General features: G+C 41.9%; 1 protein-coding gene across 10 annotated transcripts; it reads right to left on the reverse strand.

Moving 5' to 3' along the window:
* Positions 1–4,113: 4,113 nt before the first annotated feature.
* On the reverse strand, positions 4,114–16,652 carry Pttg1 (PTTG1 regulator of sister chromatid separation, securin). Of its 10 annotated transcripts, none has more exons than XM_021240274.2 (6): positions 16,636–16,652; positions 12,148–12,249; positions 11,676–11,854; positions 10,223–10,316; positions 5,195–5,350; positions 4,114–4,252 (listed from the first exon to the last, which is right to left on the reverse strand). In XM_021240274.2, exons 2-6 carry the CDS (start codon positions 12,236–12,238, stop codon positions 4,173–4,175), a joined length of 600 nt encoding a protein of 199 aa, XP_021095933.2. In that variant the 5' UTR covers positions 12,239–12,249; positions 16,636–16,652; the 3' UTR covers positions 4,114–4,172. The 10 variants fall into 10 exon arrangements, with proteins under 10 accessions (XP_021095933.2, XP_021095919.2, XP_021095931.2 ...); XM_021240260.2 differs by having other exon boundaries at positions 11,676–11,857; positions 16,636–16,651; XM_021240272.2 differs by lacking the exon at positions 16,636–16,652 and adding an exon at positions 12,433–12,583 and having other exon boundaries at positions 12,148–12,244.
* Between the last annotated feature and the right edge of the window lie 75 nt (positions 16,653–16,727).

The following is a 16,727-nucleotide window of genomic DNA, read 5'->3' on the forward strand; positions in this document are numbered from 1 at the left end:
TCCAAGGAATTTAAGCATATTCCAGAATAAAGTTTAAGGATATTGGTAGAAGTGATGGTCTGAAACCGAGTGACAGTAGAGCCAGGAGAATGGGGCTTTTTGAAATACTTAAGAGACAGAATTGTCAAGACAGCTGATGACCAGCAGTGTGGGGTGAAGATGACCAGATGAGACAAGCAGGTAGTTCTCCACTCAAGGGAAGTCAGGGGGCAACAATCACCTCCTCAGGTGGAACCAGGGACAGGCAGGAAAATCTGAGCAACAAGTGCAATTCAGGAGGCAGCAGTCATGAAGCAGACACGCGTGTCCTGCAGAGCACTGAGCCACAGTAGGAACTGGAAGCCTGGGGCAGTTGGCTTCTGGGGACAGGGAGTGTGGAACAAGACAATGCCGAAGTGCCAGCCAGGGCCAGGAGAGAAGTTCAGAGTTTATCCAAGGCACAGTGAAAATCTACTGGAAACCCTTAAGCAGGAGGCTGATGACTACATTTGGACTTTAAGATGTCAGCGTGATCCACTGTGGAGACTGAATGGACAGGAAGGGGCAAGGCAGACATGCAGATAACCAGTTAAAAGGCTTTGGTCATCACAAAAGGTGACAACTTGCATGTGAGTGGAAAGAAGCAAACAAGCTAGAAATGCAGACTACAAGGCCTGGATGTAGAATGTCTGTGCAGAGAAGGGGGTGACCAGCATAGCTCTCAGGTTTGTAACAGGAGTAAATGCCACTTAGTGAGGCAGAGAAGGTTAGCACAGGGCAGAGTAGGCAGGGGAGGAGAGCTCCATTTCACAAAATAGACTTGAGGTCATGAGTGAACGAGAGGAGTCTTGGTGTTTGGGGCAGATTGGGTTAGATGTACAAGTGTGGGATCCTCAGCACACAGGGAGAGATGGTGGAGTGTGAAAAAATACATGTAAGACTGGACTTTTACACTCCAATGTGTATGCAACAGGAAAGTCTATAGCAAGAGGATGAGGGAAGAGGAAAATGTTCAGTGGTGCAGTAGAGATTAGAGGGTGCAACCGGAAGTGTGAGGGTGTAACTGGTGGAGGGGCCTGGCCTCTGACGGGAGGGAAACCTCTGACACACGCAACAGGAAGTCTATGAGAAACAGTAGGCAGAGGAGGGCTTTCCCAGGAGATGCTGTACTCTACTGAGGAGGTACAGAATCCAAGAGGCAGGAGTGGGAGGGATAAAGGCATTAGTCTGAAAACTGAAGGTATAACAGATTCCATCTCACTGCAGAAAGAATGGCTGTAATAAAGAAAGCAACCAGTAACAAATGCTGGCGGAGCTGTGAGGAAAAAAGGAACCCTACTCCACTGCTGGTGGGAGTGTAGACTGGTGCAACCACTGTGGAAATCAGTATGGAGATACCTCAAAAACTGAAACTAGAGGTTCCATTTGACCCAGCTATTCCCCCTTCATGGTACCTTCCCCAAAGAGTTAAAAGAATCATACCACAGCAATATATATACACACACCCATGTTTATAACAGCACAATTTATAATAGCTAAATCTTGGAAACAGCCCACATGTCCATCAATGAATGAATGAAGTGGTTTTTATATACAATGGAGTACTAGTACTACTCTGCCATAAAGGATAAACTTGAGACATTTCTAGGTAAATGGATGCAATCTTGAGACCATTCTTTTAAGTCAAATAAATGAGACACTTTTAAATATCATATTGTTTCTCTTGTGTGAGAAACCAAAACGGTAAATAAGGACCCAAATGGAGGACAGATATTGGGAAGAAAATGTTCAAATGGGAAGGGAGAGCAAGGGAGGGAAAAGAAAAGGAAGGGAAAAGGAAAAAATGGAAACAAAGCTTTTGTAAATAAGGAGAGGAAGAAGGGTTGAAGGGAGGGGAATGAAGGAAAAAGATCAATATATATTATGTACAGGTATAAATTCCCTGTGATGAATGTATTATATATATATCAAAAGTATACCAAGGAAATTAATTTTTTAAAATACTGAAGGTATAAAACTGTCTCAATATTTCAGTGGGTACCAAAAATCCACAAGGTAAAAACTGCACACATTCATGGAGGAGCATCTGCTTAATGTTCTCAGTGAAAAGTCGCAACACACATTATTATCTAACAGCAGATGAAAAGTTGAGGACAGAATTAATTGGTAAGGTACTGACTAGTTCCTTTGCTCCCAACCGCCGAGACAATTTTCTGAAGTTTCTAAGTTTGAATCGTACAGTATGAAAGCCACTGAGCATAACACTTCACTTTCCACAGTGGCCCCGTGATACCCCAGGATGCTGACCTAATACTCTCCTCTAAAGCCAAGGCCCCAGCAGTCTCGCTGTATTCTCTAAGTCTGCTACCAATTCCAGAAATGCAGATTGATTCCATTACATTTCTAGGTAAAAAGGGAAGTACAAGGTCCTGAGTTCGATCCCCGGTACCAAAAAAAAGAAAAAAAAAAGGTAAAATGAGGTTTTGGTGGCTGTCGCTATTCCTAGTATTTCATACCTAGTATCTTTCTGGTTCTTCCAATGACAATGGCAAAGAAAGGGTTGGCATTCGAAGCTGACTATAGTCACTACAAATTTTTCAGGAATGGTACCTCCTCCATAACTATCAAGCAAGGACCAAATTCAACCAACTACATGGCTCAAACAAGTAAAGTGAATTAAGCTAAATCTGAAAAGAGACAAAGAGCAAAAGAAACTCCTCTCTCCCCTAAGGCCACATGAAGTATGGGCCATAGGACAGGAAGGCCACACTCTACTAAAAGGCAGCAGTCAGCACTCCACTGCAGCCCAAGGATGAACAACAGAGACCACTGCCAGGTCTGCTTATCTAACATGCTCTAAACCACAAATAGGTGAAACAATGGAATTTTAGATAGTAGAAATGAAGTTTTAAAAACTAACCTTTTCCCCCTATCCAAACAAAATCTCCAGACAGCTATTTACAACCTAATGTAGCTTCTCTTGCTTTTAGTTTCTTGCTTTATCACTAATTTTATAGGTCATGTAGCTAAGTACTATACCCCGTCAGCTTCAATGCAGGGAGTGCTCACCTATGGGTTAAGGTGCTTTTCAGAAACCCGGAGGCTGCTCGTGTCTACCTCAAACCCACTGAAACCACAGCCCCTCACCTGAGCATGCACCAGCGGCAAGTGACAGAGCACCTGGTGACTTCAGAGAACTGAAAACTCCACCCTCAGCGCATGCTAATCCTGCCATTTTTCTGAACACACATCCTGTGAACCATGAAGTTCACAATACCAACTGCTTCACTTTCCCTGCCCAAATCACCTCTGCCCACACCTCGACAAGCCCATGTCTGCACCCCATAAATACCCTTATTCTCTGACGGGAAGAAATGCATTTGATGTTTGAGGCTCCCATCTCCTCAGGACTGGCACCTTGTGAATAAACTCTTCTGCAAAATACATCAATTCAGTGATAAGCATACTGTGCAGGGGCCAAATGGGGCTCGTTCAGTAGCAAACACACCGGCACTATCATTTCCTAGCTCTTTGTGCCTTAGGCAGATCAGTGAGCTGCTGAGTCTCATTGTCCTCATCTGAAAAATAGTCACAGACACTGAACACAGTAATGCTTATGAGATACTAATGTCAAACACTGGATAAACCACTAAACACATTTCCTAAAGGCAGCAGAGAGGGGTCAGTAAATTATCTGCAGGGATCTTTAAAGACCTAAGTGAAGATCTCAGAGAGGCTGAGTTCTCAGAAGATTTAGAGCCTTTCAAATTCTGATTACTGAATACTATTAAAGTCATTAGGAATTAAACAGAACCAGCAATAAAAAATGCCTCACAATAAATACTTACTGAGCTGCAAGCAGCTCTTCTAATTAAGAGATCTCATAGCTGTCACTAGTTAATGGCTGCAAAAAGACAGTAAGACACAGAAAAGGGTAAACTTTTCAGGGCAAACAGTGGCAGCTTCCAAAAGCTGTTAAAACAAACCATGGGGTTTTTTAAGGTAAGTTTTTACAAATTAGACAAATCTGTATTGTCAGATTACAGACTCTGATCTGTTAAATATTTCAGCTAATTTTCATAGTGTTTTAAGTAAATTCCAAGGAACCCCAACCACAATATTAAGAAGAGTCTGTTAAACACAGAAATGCTTTATTTATATAAACACACACAAACTATAAAGCACTAAGAAATTTAAATATCCATGTCATAACAAGCAGGTGGCAATTCAACATCCAGGATGGAAAGAATGCTTGGAGGAGACTGCAAGAGATCTGGAAAAGAGAAACATCTTAATACATTTCTGCAAAGCCTGAGTCATTGTCCATATCGATCCAGTCATTAGCTTTTAACCATCAGTTCATGTTTTTTCTCTATCTAATGAATCTCTACCCTCAACCCCTCCTCACACTTCTGGAAATGCACTTGTGACCCCAGGATTGACCTTTAACCGGAATTAAGTCTTAGATGTACATGAACCTCTAGAGTAAGAGCTAACAGTCTCATTAACAATTACAAATACATGGGCCAGGGATTTAGCTCAGTGGCACCTCGCCTGACTTGCAAGCACAAGGTCCTGAGTTCGATCCTGGGTATCAGAAAAGAAAAAAAAAAACAATTACAAATACAAGTTATCAGAACAAACAGGAAGCACACTGATTTCTTGGGGTCTTTTTTGGGGGGTGGTGTTTTATTTGCAATACTAGGGATTGAATCCAGGGCTCTGCACTGAGCTAAATCCCCAGCCCTTTCATTGTCTGAGACAGGGTCATGCTAAGTGGCCCAGGCTAGCCTCAAACTTGCAATCCTCCTGCCTCAGCCTCTTGAGTAGCTGGGATTACAAGAGTGCTCCACCATGCCTAGCCAGTGATATCCTGAGCCTCTGCTAGCTGTGGATATACAGGAAGGTGGAGCTCTCCTTCTACACAAGCTGATGATACACTTCAACTTACAGCCTAAGAAGTCAGATGTTGAATTTAGTCTCTCTTTGCTATACTGTATTTAAGATTGACCAGATCTCAGAATTACTTCATTTTACCAGGGCTTTGGAACTAAAACACAGTACCAACCAGAGTTTTTATTCCCCTGATACTTCTTCCCCGTAGTTCCAAGGAAGAAATTCCTCCTAGGCCAACCTTGCCCTCAGCTCCGACCCCACAGTACCGAAGCACTATGAAGCAACTGTCTGCAGCCTTCACACGGCCGCTTGTCCTTACCAGCTCCCCAAGGGGAGGGCATCTTCACGGGTGAAGGGGGCCCCAGCCGCAGCAGCCTCTCCAGCCCTCTCTCCTCCTCGAGCACCATGAGAGGCACTCCGCTCAAGGGCAGCTGTGCAATCTGGTGCTCCTCCGGCAGATCGAAGCTCTCGAAATCTGCCACAGGGGAAAAGCGCCTTGTCAGGACAGTGGTTCTCAGCATGCTCAGCAGGTCTGAAACCCCTCGGAGAGTCCATGAGGTCAAAACCATCGCCTAACAACATGTTTTTGTAATACCCAGGGCCCTCACATTGAGCTACATCACTAATCCTTTAGTTTTTCTTTTTGAGACAGGATCTCATTAAGTCATAAGGTGTCCAGGCTGGGTTCAAACTTTCCATCCTCCTGCCTCAGCCTCCCCGAGTCCAGGGATTACAAGATGAGCCACCTCACCTGGCTTCCTAATAATTTCAATACCTTTTCACAAGTCTTGACATCAGCAATGATGATACAAAAACAATGGTGGAGGGGCTGGGGATTTAGCTCAGTGGTTCTGCCACCTCCCTTTTAAGCTCAAGGTCCCGAGTTCAATCCCCATTACCAAAAAAAAAAAAAAAGTGGAAGAGAATTGCTGGTGCCTTAACACAAATCAAGACAGGAGCAATGAACAGCATTAGTAATTATTTTACTCTTCACTATTCACTGGGAAAATACAAAATAAGTCAATAAATGCCAGTTCCAATGTCACTTTACCATACTCTGTTCAGAAGTAAACTCTGTGTGATAGAAGAAGTATGCCACAAACCAGAAAGCACACTTCTGCTGCTCAGCAAAGTATAATGATCATCTCAAAGAAAAAGGGGTTTGTGCAATTATCTGAGTTGCAAGCTATACTAGAGTCTGGGAACGCCACTTTCATTTGAAAGATAAACTATGGCCATGGGTATTTGTTACACTCATTCTCATAAGAAGGAAGGAAGTCTATCATTTCAAGGAAAACTGATTCTTTGTTGCCATGACAGAAACTGTCACAAAATAACGAGAATTGTGGAAAACTCAGCGATAATTTGACCTTAGTTTGGAAAACTTATCTTGCAATCATTAGCATAAACTTTTCTGATGAGATCATTGGTGATAATGATGGTGTTTTAGAAGTTACATAATGAAATGTTTCGTCATTCGAACATCTACATTTCCACTATTTCTAAGTGATCAACACATGATAAATAGAAGGATAAAAGATACCAGTCCAAATGCAGAATAGACCGAAGGATTTTACTATCAGAATACACAATGTTCATTCATATGATCTCAGATTCCACACTACAAATACGCTCATACTTAGCCACCTCTTGAGTTTTACTGTCACATCAAAGAAAACTATCAGAAAAGACTAATACACCCCCCATTCCTAACTACACGTCTGCATGAGGCCAGGTCGTCTTCTCTATTTGCTTCTCCCAAACCAAATGCAATACACAGAGCACAGATTTTTGACAAGAACCCGGTTGTCATACATTTGGTCAAATAAAGCAAATTTTCAAATATACCAGGGGTAATCAAAAGATAAGGCAAATGTTTATAGTATTTTTGAGCCAGGGATTTTTAGCTCAGTGGTTCTGCCCCTTCCCTCACAAGCACAAGATCCCAAGTTCAATCCCAGGTACCAAAAAATAAATATTACCATTGAGATTTACTTAGCTGTATAATCGACAGTGGTAGCAAATATAGTATTTTTGAGATAGGTTCTCACTTTGTAGTTCAGACTGGCCTTGAACTCTCTATTGTAGCCCAACTTAAAAACTTATTACAGTAAGACATTGCCAAGAATGATGGGATAAGTGAGTTCAAAGCAAGGGGGAGTATTTTGAGTATTCTGAAGGAAATTGATAGCAACGTGTCTTTTACTATGATTTTTTAAATTTAAATGTTCATTTTTTTTAATTACATCTTGTAAACTACCCCATTCCTATCACTGATACTTTTGGTCCATAAAAGATATTTTATGTCAGAAAAAAATGTTATTTACATTGACATTGAGTTTACTATTTAATGAATTATATTTTTAGTATTTCTCAGATTTAATTTCTAATTCAGAAAATACAAACAGAAAAAACACAAGCAAAAATTCTTTGGGGTACAAACAAGCAACAAGTGGGATCTCTTCTTATTTAAAAAGCTTCTGCACAGCGAGAGAAACCACCAGTAGTGTGAGGAGACAACCCACAATGTGGGAAAAAATCTTCACCTGCTCTTCCTCAGACAAAGGTCTACTATCTCGCATCTATAAAGAACTTAAACAGATCAGACCTCCAAAATTTAAAGACCCAATCTGAAAATGGGCATCTGAAATGAACAGACATTTCTCAGACAAGGAAGTAGAAATAGCAAATAAATACATGAAAAAATGTTCAACATCACTGATCATTCGAGAGATGCAAATGAAAACAATGCTGAGATTCCACCTCACTCCAGAAAGAATGGCTGCTATCATGAAATCAACCAATAACAAATGCTGGCGGGGCTGTGGGGAAAGAGAAACCCTGCTGCACTGCTGGTGGGAGTGTAGACTGGTGCAACCACTGTGGAAATCAGTATGGAGATATCTCAAAGAACTAAGACTGGAAATCCCATTTGACCCAGCTATTCCCCTGCTGGGGATCTTCCCCAAGAATTAAAAGAATCATACCACAGTGATATATGTGCACCCATGTTCACAGCAGCACAATTTGTAATAGCTAAAAGTGGAAACAGCCCAAATGCCCATCAACTGGAGACTGGATAAAGAAAATGTGGGTTTTTTATTAAATGGAGTACTACTCAGCCATCAAAAATGAGAAATTAGAGACATCTATAGCTAAATGGATGCACATTGAGGTGATACTCTTAAGTGAAATAAATAGGACACACATGTATAAATACTGAATAGTTTCTCTGGTGTGAGAAACTGAAAGTGTAAATGGGGACTAAAATGTATGATAGGTAATGTGAAATAGGATTTAAAGGGGCAAAGGGGAAGGAAGTGGGAGGGGTAGGGGAAAAGAAAGAAGGGAATGGAATTAATATGAGAAAATGGAAAAATAGGAACAAAATCTTTGTAAATAGGGAGGAATGGAGGGGTTGAAGGGAAGGCTGGGCAAGGGTGAAAAATAAGAACCAAGAGAGATTATGTAAAGGTGCAAATTTCCAACAATGAATGTCATTATATTGTACACCTAAAATGTACCAATGATTAGAATGAATAATCAATAATGCAAAATAGGAAGAAAAGTTCCAAAGGGGTAGGGGTAGTGGGAGGGACAGGGGAAAGGAAAGAAGGGAAAGGAAAAATGATGAGAAATAGAAAAAACTGAAATAAAGTCTTTGTAAATAAGGAAGGGTGAAGGGGGTGAAGGAAGGGCTAGGAATGGGGAAAAAATAAGAACCAAAATGCATTATGTAAAGGTACAAGTTCCCAATGAGAAATGTAATTGTGTTGTATACCCACAATGTACCAATAAAAGAATTAAAAAAAAAAATTCTTTGGGGTCTTCAATAATTTTTTAAGAGTATAAAAGGGTCCCCAAAACTTTAAAAAATTGTAGAAACAATGCAATAAAATTAGAAACTTCTCAAAACACAAGTGCCTTACTTTTTAGTAATTATTTAAAACAACTGACTTTTCTTGACAGTAACAAAAACATGATTTAAATATATTGTTTTGAGCCAGGCATGGTGGCACATACCTGTAATCCCAGCACCCAGGAGGCTGAGGCAAAAGGATCACTATGAATTCGAGGCTAGCCTGGGATACATACTGAGTTCAAGACCAGCCTGAACTACATAGTGAGATGCTATCTTAAAAAAAGGAAAAAAAGGGGCAGGGATTTAGCTCAGTGGTTCCACTGCCTGCCTCGAAAGCGCAAGGACCCAAGTTTGATCCTCGGTACCAAAAAAAAAAAAAAATACAGTATAATGTTTTTAGTGTTTCTTTTCAAAGCGTTTAAGCATTTTCATCTTTGTCCTTAGATGAAAAAGTGCTCTAGCTGGGCGTGGTGGCACACACCTGTTATCCCAGCCCTCCGGAGGCAGAGGCAGGAGAATCACTGAGTTCAAAGCCAGCTTGGGCTACATAGTGAGTTCAAGGGCAGCCTGAACTACATAGTGAGACCCTGTCTCAAACAAAAAGACAAAGTGCTCTAAAACCCAGGCACTCCAAAATTATTCTGCTCTTTTTCTGGTAAAGCCCAGAAACCAAAGAGAAATTCAGTGATACGTGACTACACAATCTAAAAACCACTGATTTCATAAAGGAAACCATAACCACACAAAAGATTTGTCCAAAAGACTGTCAGCATTGACGCTTATTCAATGGTATTCTCTCCCGCAGGTGCTAAGCTTCTGAGGACAGGTACTAAGTTCTACACCTTTGACCCTATTCTGCTCCTGACGTATATGATTCCACCTGAACAAGTACAAGGTGTGAGCAAAAAATATGAACATTTAAACTTTAAAGTGTAATTACACATAACCATTAATACTCCCCCTCACTTCAAACACACTTGTCCAATCGTTCTTGCTTCGTTTTCTGAAGTAGTTCTGGAAGTCTTCTTCCATGTCTTTTCCTGGCTGAATGTTCTGAAGCAATGAAAATTTTTTATGGCAATACAGTGTGTCCCCATCCACCTGTTCACCAGATCTGGATTCATGCTACTACTGGCTCTTCCTCAAAATCAAAATGACCTTGAAAGGTAAACATTTGAATCAATTCAGGACATCACAGCCAAGACAGCACAACTAAAGACATGAAAGAGAGCTTCAGAAAGAGGCAAGAATGACGGGATAAGTGTATTCAAATCGTTTTGAAGGGTATTAATAGAAATTTGCCTTTTACTATAAGTTTTTTTTAACATCCATTGCATTTTTTTAATCACACTGGGTATATTCAAAGAAAGGCAGACTCAGTCTCACTGTAGTTTGGGGTTACATATGACATTCAAGATGCAGCTAAATTGAATTCCACAAGAATCTAGAGGCCAAAAGCATTTTTGCCATACCAAAAGATACTACCTATAGGATTGAAGGGAAAGAATTTCTCAATTTCTGGAAAGGTGTCATCAGAGGCAGGAACAGAGCTTTGTGCTTTGACAGTCTTCTCAGTCTTCTAGAACAACCCAAGAGAATACAGGTTAGTGAAGATCAAAGCTTTGGCAAATAAAAACTATAATAGGCCACAGGCCCTTTTCAATCATGACTACTTCACCACGTATTAAAATTGTTCAATTTCATATAGTCTTCTAAGAAGCCATAATTCTTAGTTCTCATGATTACACCTAAAACTTCATACATAAAATAATGTAATTCTAGTAGTATGGCTCAAAATTGAAGTCAGAAATTTAAGTATCAGCACCTGCCAGCCTAAGTGATCCAGAAGGCTGAGCAGAGTTCATTTGGAGCTAATCAACTCAATTATCCAAACCTAACAGAGGAGAAAATGGGCATGAGCTGCCCAGAACAGTAGCTAATTCTCCAAGCCATTTTTGGTTTGCAGAAGTGTGGGTTTTCCACCAATGCTACCTTAATTACTGTATTTGCTTGGTTAGCATTAACAAGTTTGTGCTCCTCAAACAGTTAAATAACAGCTAAAGACATTCCAGGACTTTTTAAGAATTGTCATGGGCCAAAATGGCAGCCAAATAGTCTCAATTTCTCTTGCTTCCTACATGCATACCTAGAGGAAAATCCTACCACAGAGTTTCCTATACTTCAGTTCCAGGGAACATCCTCATTATTTTTCCCGTATCGTTGCAGTACTTGTATTTAACATTTTTCTTTAATTCAATTCACTTTTTTTACAAAGGTATCCTTGTCCTAAGTGGCACTAGATGAAAACCACAGGTTTGATAGTTTGCTAATATAAACTAAACAAGATACTCAAGGTGTTAATCCATATGCTAACATCTTTCACAGAAAAGCGCTCTTTGTCTGGGATACACTGAGCTGTGAGATGAGAGTACTAGCGAACTGTCATCTTTTTTTTTTTTTTGGTACCGGTGATCGAACTGCGCATAGTCATCTTAACAAGCTCCCGCTCTTTCTGCAAGGAGGGGAAGGGGGTGGTGCCTGAATAAAACCAGCAACTCGACCTCTTGCAACCATCCTCTTAGCACTTTATGTATCTGTAAATAGATACCACCCACTAATCTGCTTTTAGGCTCTAGTTAAGGACAGGTGAGGCAAAATTAAACATTAACTACCTCCAAGGTTTCCATTCTCAAGGTATAGTGAAGTCATTCGGATGATTCTCCTCTGCTCATCTGTTTGCCAACCCCCATTTCCCTTGCATTCAAAGGGGAAAGTCAGGCAAGAAGTCAATCATTTTAAGAGTCAAAAGAAAAAAGTGCTTTAGTGTGGTTCAGCTGCCTGCCTCCCAAGTGCAAGGTCCCGAGTTCAATCCCAGGTACCAAAAAAAAGGGGGGGGGGGCTGAAATGTTCAAACAGTGTGTTTACAGCCAACACTTACCTTTTTGGCAGAGAAGTTTGGTTTTTGCTTGAGGGGTCCATTGTTCTTCACTGATTTTTCCGTAGCTCTGTTAACAGTTCCCAAAGCCTTTCTGGCAGTTTTCGGTAAGGCTGGCGGAGCATTGAACATTTTGCCAACGTGCGACGCTGAAACCCGAGATTTCCCGTCTAAGGCTTTGCCTGCTGAAGAAAAGGTAGAACCCTAAGAACACTAGGCCAGGCAGCAACTTTGCAACTCGAATGACGTCTGTGTGCACGAACCTGACCTAACCCTCACCCCCAAACCTGATCAGCATCTTCGGCAGTGGCACAGTTCACTACTTTAAGGCACCTCATTAAAGACACTAAGCATGGAAAGACAACAAACCTGACTCTAACTGTCCACAAAATGCACCCAAGATTGGCCGCGCTCCACACCACGCCCACGATCCATCCACAACACCGATGCATCTGACCGCGGTCTTTGTACTCACCAGCCCCAGAGCCCAGCTTCAGCCCATTCTTAGGGGCCACACGGGTGCCTGGTTCTCCGTTTTCCTTATCGACAAAGATCAGAGTCGCCATCCTGGACTGCACTGGGGGCAAGGCACATAAATCAGACAGCACACAGAGACTCCACCTGGCTCTGAAGCGGCCCAGTCAGTTCCGCGGCTCCACGCCCCCGCACAGCCGGCGGGCGGGGCCAGCACCCTCACTTCTCGCCGGGGACCCCCGAGAAGCCCGAGCCTCCCTGCGCCTCGCCCCGCCAACCCCCTTACCCACTTCGTTCCAACAGCCAATCTCAACCAAGACGCCGCCGCCAGCGACCCCACACTAGCGGTTTGAACCACAACCTACGATCCAATTGGCTCGTGCCAGTAGGCGGAGTCTGAGAGAAGGATCAATGAGGGGGAGCGAAGCCATCAGGCCCCGCCCACGGGTCTTTCTCCGGAAGTTTGTGACCGGGAAGGAAAAAAATTTTATTGTATAATATCCAAAAAACCTGAGAGGCTTTTTCCTCTATAATGTGCTGCATGGACTGAGGCACTGACCCAATAATTTTGTTTTATTGCATTACAGTCTTTTTTATTTAAATAGCCCCGTAGAAAGGATGGAAAATAAAATGGGAAAGAAAATTTTAACTGGGGACTGAACCCAGGGCCTTTGCAATGTGCTATATCCCTAGCCCATTTTTATTTTGAGATGGGGTCTCTCTAACTTGCCAAGACCAAGCTCCAACCTGTGACCCCCGCCTCAGACTCCCAGGGTGCTGGGATGACGATCGCGCCACCCCGAGGGCTTTCTGCCTGTTTTCAAATATTGTCAAAATGCGGCCAGTTGAAGCAAAGAATGGAGACTATCTGACCCTTCGCATGTTTCGTACAATAGTGATAAAGATCCTGCGCAGCCCTCAGTATGACCGACCACGAGGGACAGGGATGCCTGAATGGTAGTTGGTACAACCTCAGCAAAGCTTGCCATTACACTTGGAATAAAACCGCCCCATTTAGCCTGCCCGATCCAGTATTTCCCACCTTTCCCTCCTATCTCATTCTGACACCCTGCCCCTTCCTCCAAACGCTCCTCCTTAAAACCTCCGATTCTGAGACTCTGCATAATTTAATTCTGTCCACCTAGTAGTTCTCGCCATCCTCCAAGGGGTTTCTCTGAAATCAAAGGGGTCTCTTCCCAAAGAGAAGCGCTAAATAGAGCTTCTGTGAAGTGATACAAGAGATTTGGGCGTGCTAGGAGTGTAACATTTATTTTGAAAAGTTTCAGACACACAGAATAATATATAAGGGATGGTCAAGAAATATGGTAAAGCCGGGCGTGGTGGCGCAAGCCTGTAATCCCCACTTGGGAGGCTGAGGCAGGAGAATCGCTGAGAGTTCGAGGCCAGCCTGAGCTACATAAGTGAGTTCAAGGCCAGCCTGAAGTACATAGTGAGACCCTGCCTCAAAAAACAAACAAAAAAACAAAACAACAACAAAAGAAATATGGTAAAGTTTGAATTTTTAAAATTATTACAGTAAAAAACATGGCCATCAATCCCCTCAAATTTTCAAAATATTCCCCCTTACTTCAAATACTTATCCTATTGTTCTTAACAGTTTCTTTTACTGTTTCTTTTACTGTTTTTTAATTTAAACATTCATCATATTTTTATTACTCCTTGTATAATACTACAAAATGCAGGATTGATTTTTAAATTTATAACTAAGAAACATGATACTTCTAATTTTTACACCTCAAAAGTCTACAAAGACTTCAGCTCTCTAAATTTATCTTTCTTTTCCCCTTTCTGAGAAGTACTCTACAAAGAACATTTGAAAGGAGTCATTAATCATGGAACATGCAAATATAAAGATTTTATTGATGGGCCAGGGATTTAGCTCAGTGGTTCCGCCACCTGCCTCGAAAGCACAAGGTCCCGAGTTCAGTCCCCAGTACCAAAAAGAAAAAAAGACTTTATTGAACCCAGGACTTCACACATGCTAGGCAAGTGTTCTAGCACTAAGCTACAGCCCCACCCCTTTTAACTGTGAGACAGAGCCTTGACAAATTGCTAAAGCTGGCCTCCAACTCACAATACTCCAGCGTCAGCCTCCCAAGTGCTAAGTAGGACTGCAGGCAGGTGCCAACACACCTGGCTCATTGCGTGCCTTTGCACTGAGCTATAGCACCAGCCCTTTTAATTTTTTTTATCTTGGAACATGGTTTTGCTAACTCATTATTTTGTGCAGCTTGGGCTCAAATAAGCCTCCGGCCTCATCCTCCAAGAGTGCTGGGGTTACAGGTATGCGCTACCAGCCAGGGCTAGACTTCTGTTAAAATCTATCATTTTAGGGCTGGGGATTTAGCTCAGTGGTTCCGCTGCCTGCCTCGAAAGCACAAGGACCCGAGTTCAATCCCCAGTACCAAAAAAAAAAAAATCTATCATTTAGAAGCAAGGCATAGTGGCACATCCCTGCAAGCCCAGCCCTCTGGGGGGCTCAGGGAGGATGATCAGGAATTTGAGCCCAGCCTGAGCAATTTAGCAACGCAGATCCTTATTTTAAAAGGTAAACTGGGTGTGGCGGTGCACGCTGGTAATCCCAGCACTCAGGAGGCTGAGGCTGGAGGAGCACCATGAGTTCAAGGCCAACCTGAACTACATAGTGAGAGCCTGTCTCAAAAAACAAACAAAAAGGGAAGAAATCAAATCAGTGTGTTCGAAGCAAAAGGGAATATCTTGAGGGAGATTAACAACAATGAGCCTTTCACTGTGATAATTTTTAATTTAAAATAAAAGAGAAAAGATAAAGACTCATGTATACCTTTATTGTCCTTTCCTTGCCTTTATCCCCTCAGCCCCTTTTCCCCTGTATTTCCTTCTTAATTTCACATCTTCATGCTCTATCATCCATCAGCACAAAAAGCATTAACTGTTAAGACTAAATCTGTACGGCATCTACAGCTTCCAGTGGGTATTCTCTATCTCCCAAGGTTTTGAGGTACAGGGTTTATGACCCTTCAGGGTCCCCCCCCCCCAGTTTTGTTTTTTTGTTTTGTTTTGGGGGGGTTGGTACTGGGGATCGAACTCGGGACCTTGCACTTGTGAGGCAGGCGCAGGAACCACTGAGCTAAATCCCCAGCCCTCAGTTGTTTTTTTTTTCACCAACCGGAAGCACTGAATTTCCCAAGATCACACAGCAGCTGTAAATCATAACCACTCTCTTTGGCCATGCATTTCTAATGAATGAATCCCCAGGCCAACTTTGCTGTTCTGGCCTATTACAGGGGAATAATTTATCCAATTTCTTACCCCTCATTTGTAATATCACTCAGTTCCTAGTTAATTCAGTTTCTCCTAATCTAGCTGTACAAACAGCTAGCCATCCAGAACTAATCTCTGCTTTCTTAGTCCCTCTTGAAAATCTTCCACAGAGCCTCTAAACCTTAGAAAATATTTCTTGCTATTGTCCAGCACATACAGTGCCTCTGGGAAATATGCTGTCTGGCTTATGCCTGGCTAATTAGGCCTGCACACTCATAAGCAAATTTTGGGAATTTTTTTAAGTGGAAAATACCAAATTCTGAGTGATTGATTCATGGACTCTACTCTCAGGCTCTGTCTCTTGACTCTTCCTTTATCTACTACCTTGTAAAATCAAAATTAATGTCTAAATTCCTAAACTCCAGGCACTGCAAATTCTTTTTAAAAGGGAGTGGGGGGTTCTATTACTTCTGGACTCTTATTGAGGCAGGGATGTTAGCTATTTTAAGTATTATATTTGAACCAAATATGTTATGGGAGGAATAATGTACAGAACAGACAGCACGCACACACACACACATAAATAATAAGAGGAAATTCTGCCACCAAGAGTACTGCTTCTTTCCCAGTGTTTAATCTCATCTGTATATTTTCAGTGTGGGGGATGTGGCTCAGTGGCAAAGCCCTCGCCTGCCCTGGTTTGAGGCCATGGGTTCCAAGCTCACCACCACAAAAAAGAAAACCCAAAAATAATCCTCATATGTGTATTTTCAAAGAACTGTGATGCCATAATGCTATTGTTCTTCAAAATGGAAACTGCTTTATCGTATTTTTTCAATTGATAAAATCCAAGTTCACAATTACCAAAACATGCTCTGTCTTCTCACAGCTCCTGGTATTCCTTTCGTAGCAACTTTCACAACTGTAAATTATTTCGGTAATTATTTGAGTGCCTTTTTCACTCTGTTCGATGTAAATTCGAGAAATGACACGTGTGTTCACACACATTCCCCCAGCGTCTGGCTACTAATTAATACAAATCTGTTTGTTACTTAATATATCACAAACTTTCTCATTCACTTCACAGTCTCCTAGTGAAACTTAAGCTGTTGTTTGTTTTAGGTACTAAACTTTTTTGAGGAGTTTTTCGTCCTAATAGTCTGCGATTCTAAAAGGGGGAAAAAAAATCTTCCTAATTAGGAGCTGACCAACCAAACATACCTACCTCACCGCACAAAGTATCGAGGCAGGCACAACTCTAATCTCCGACGCTGGAGGGCGCCAGAGAGCCACGCGCCACTACTTCTTAGTCCGCAT

The sequence above is a fragment of the Heterocephalus glaber genome, unplaced genomic scaffold (genome assembly GCF_053883595.1).
Source record: "Heterocephalus glaber isolate CG9 unplaced genomic scaffold, H.glaber_assembly_v1.0 deba00001606, whole genome shotgun sequence".
In the NCBI taxonomy this organism is placed as follows: domain Eukaryota; kingdom Metazoa; phylum Chordata; class Mammalia; order Rodentia; family Bathyergidae; genus Heterocephalus; species Heterocephalus glaber.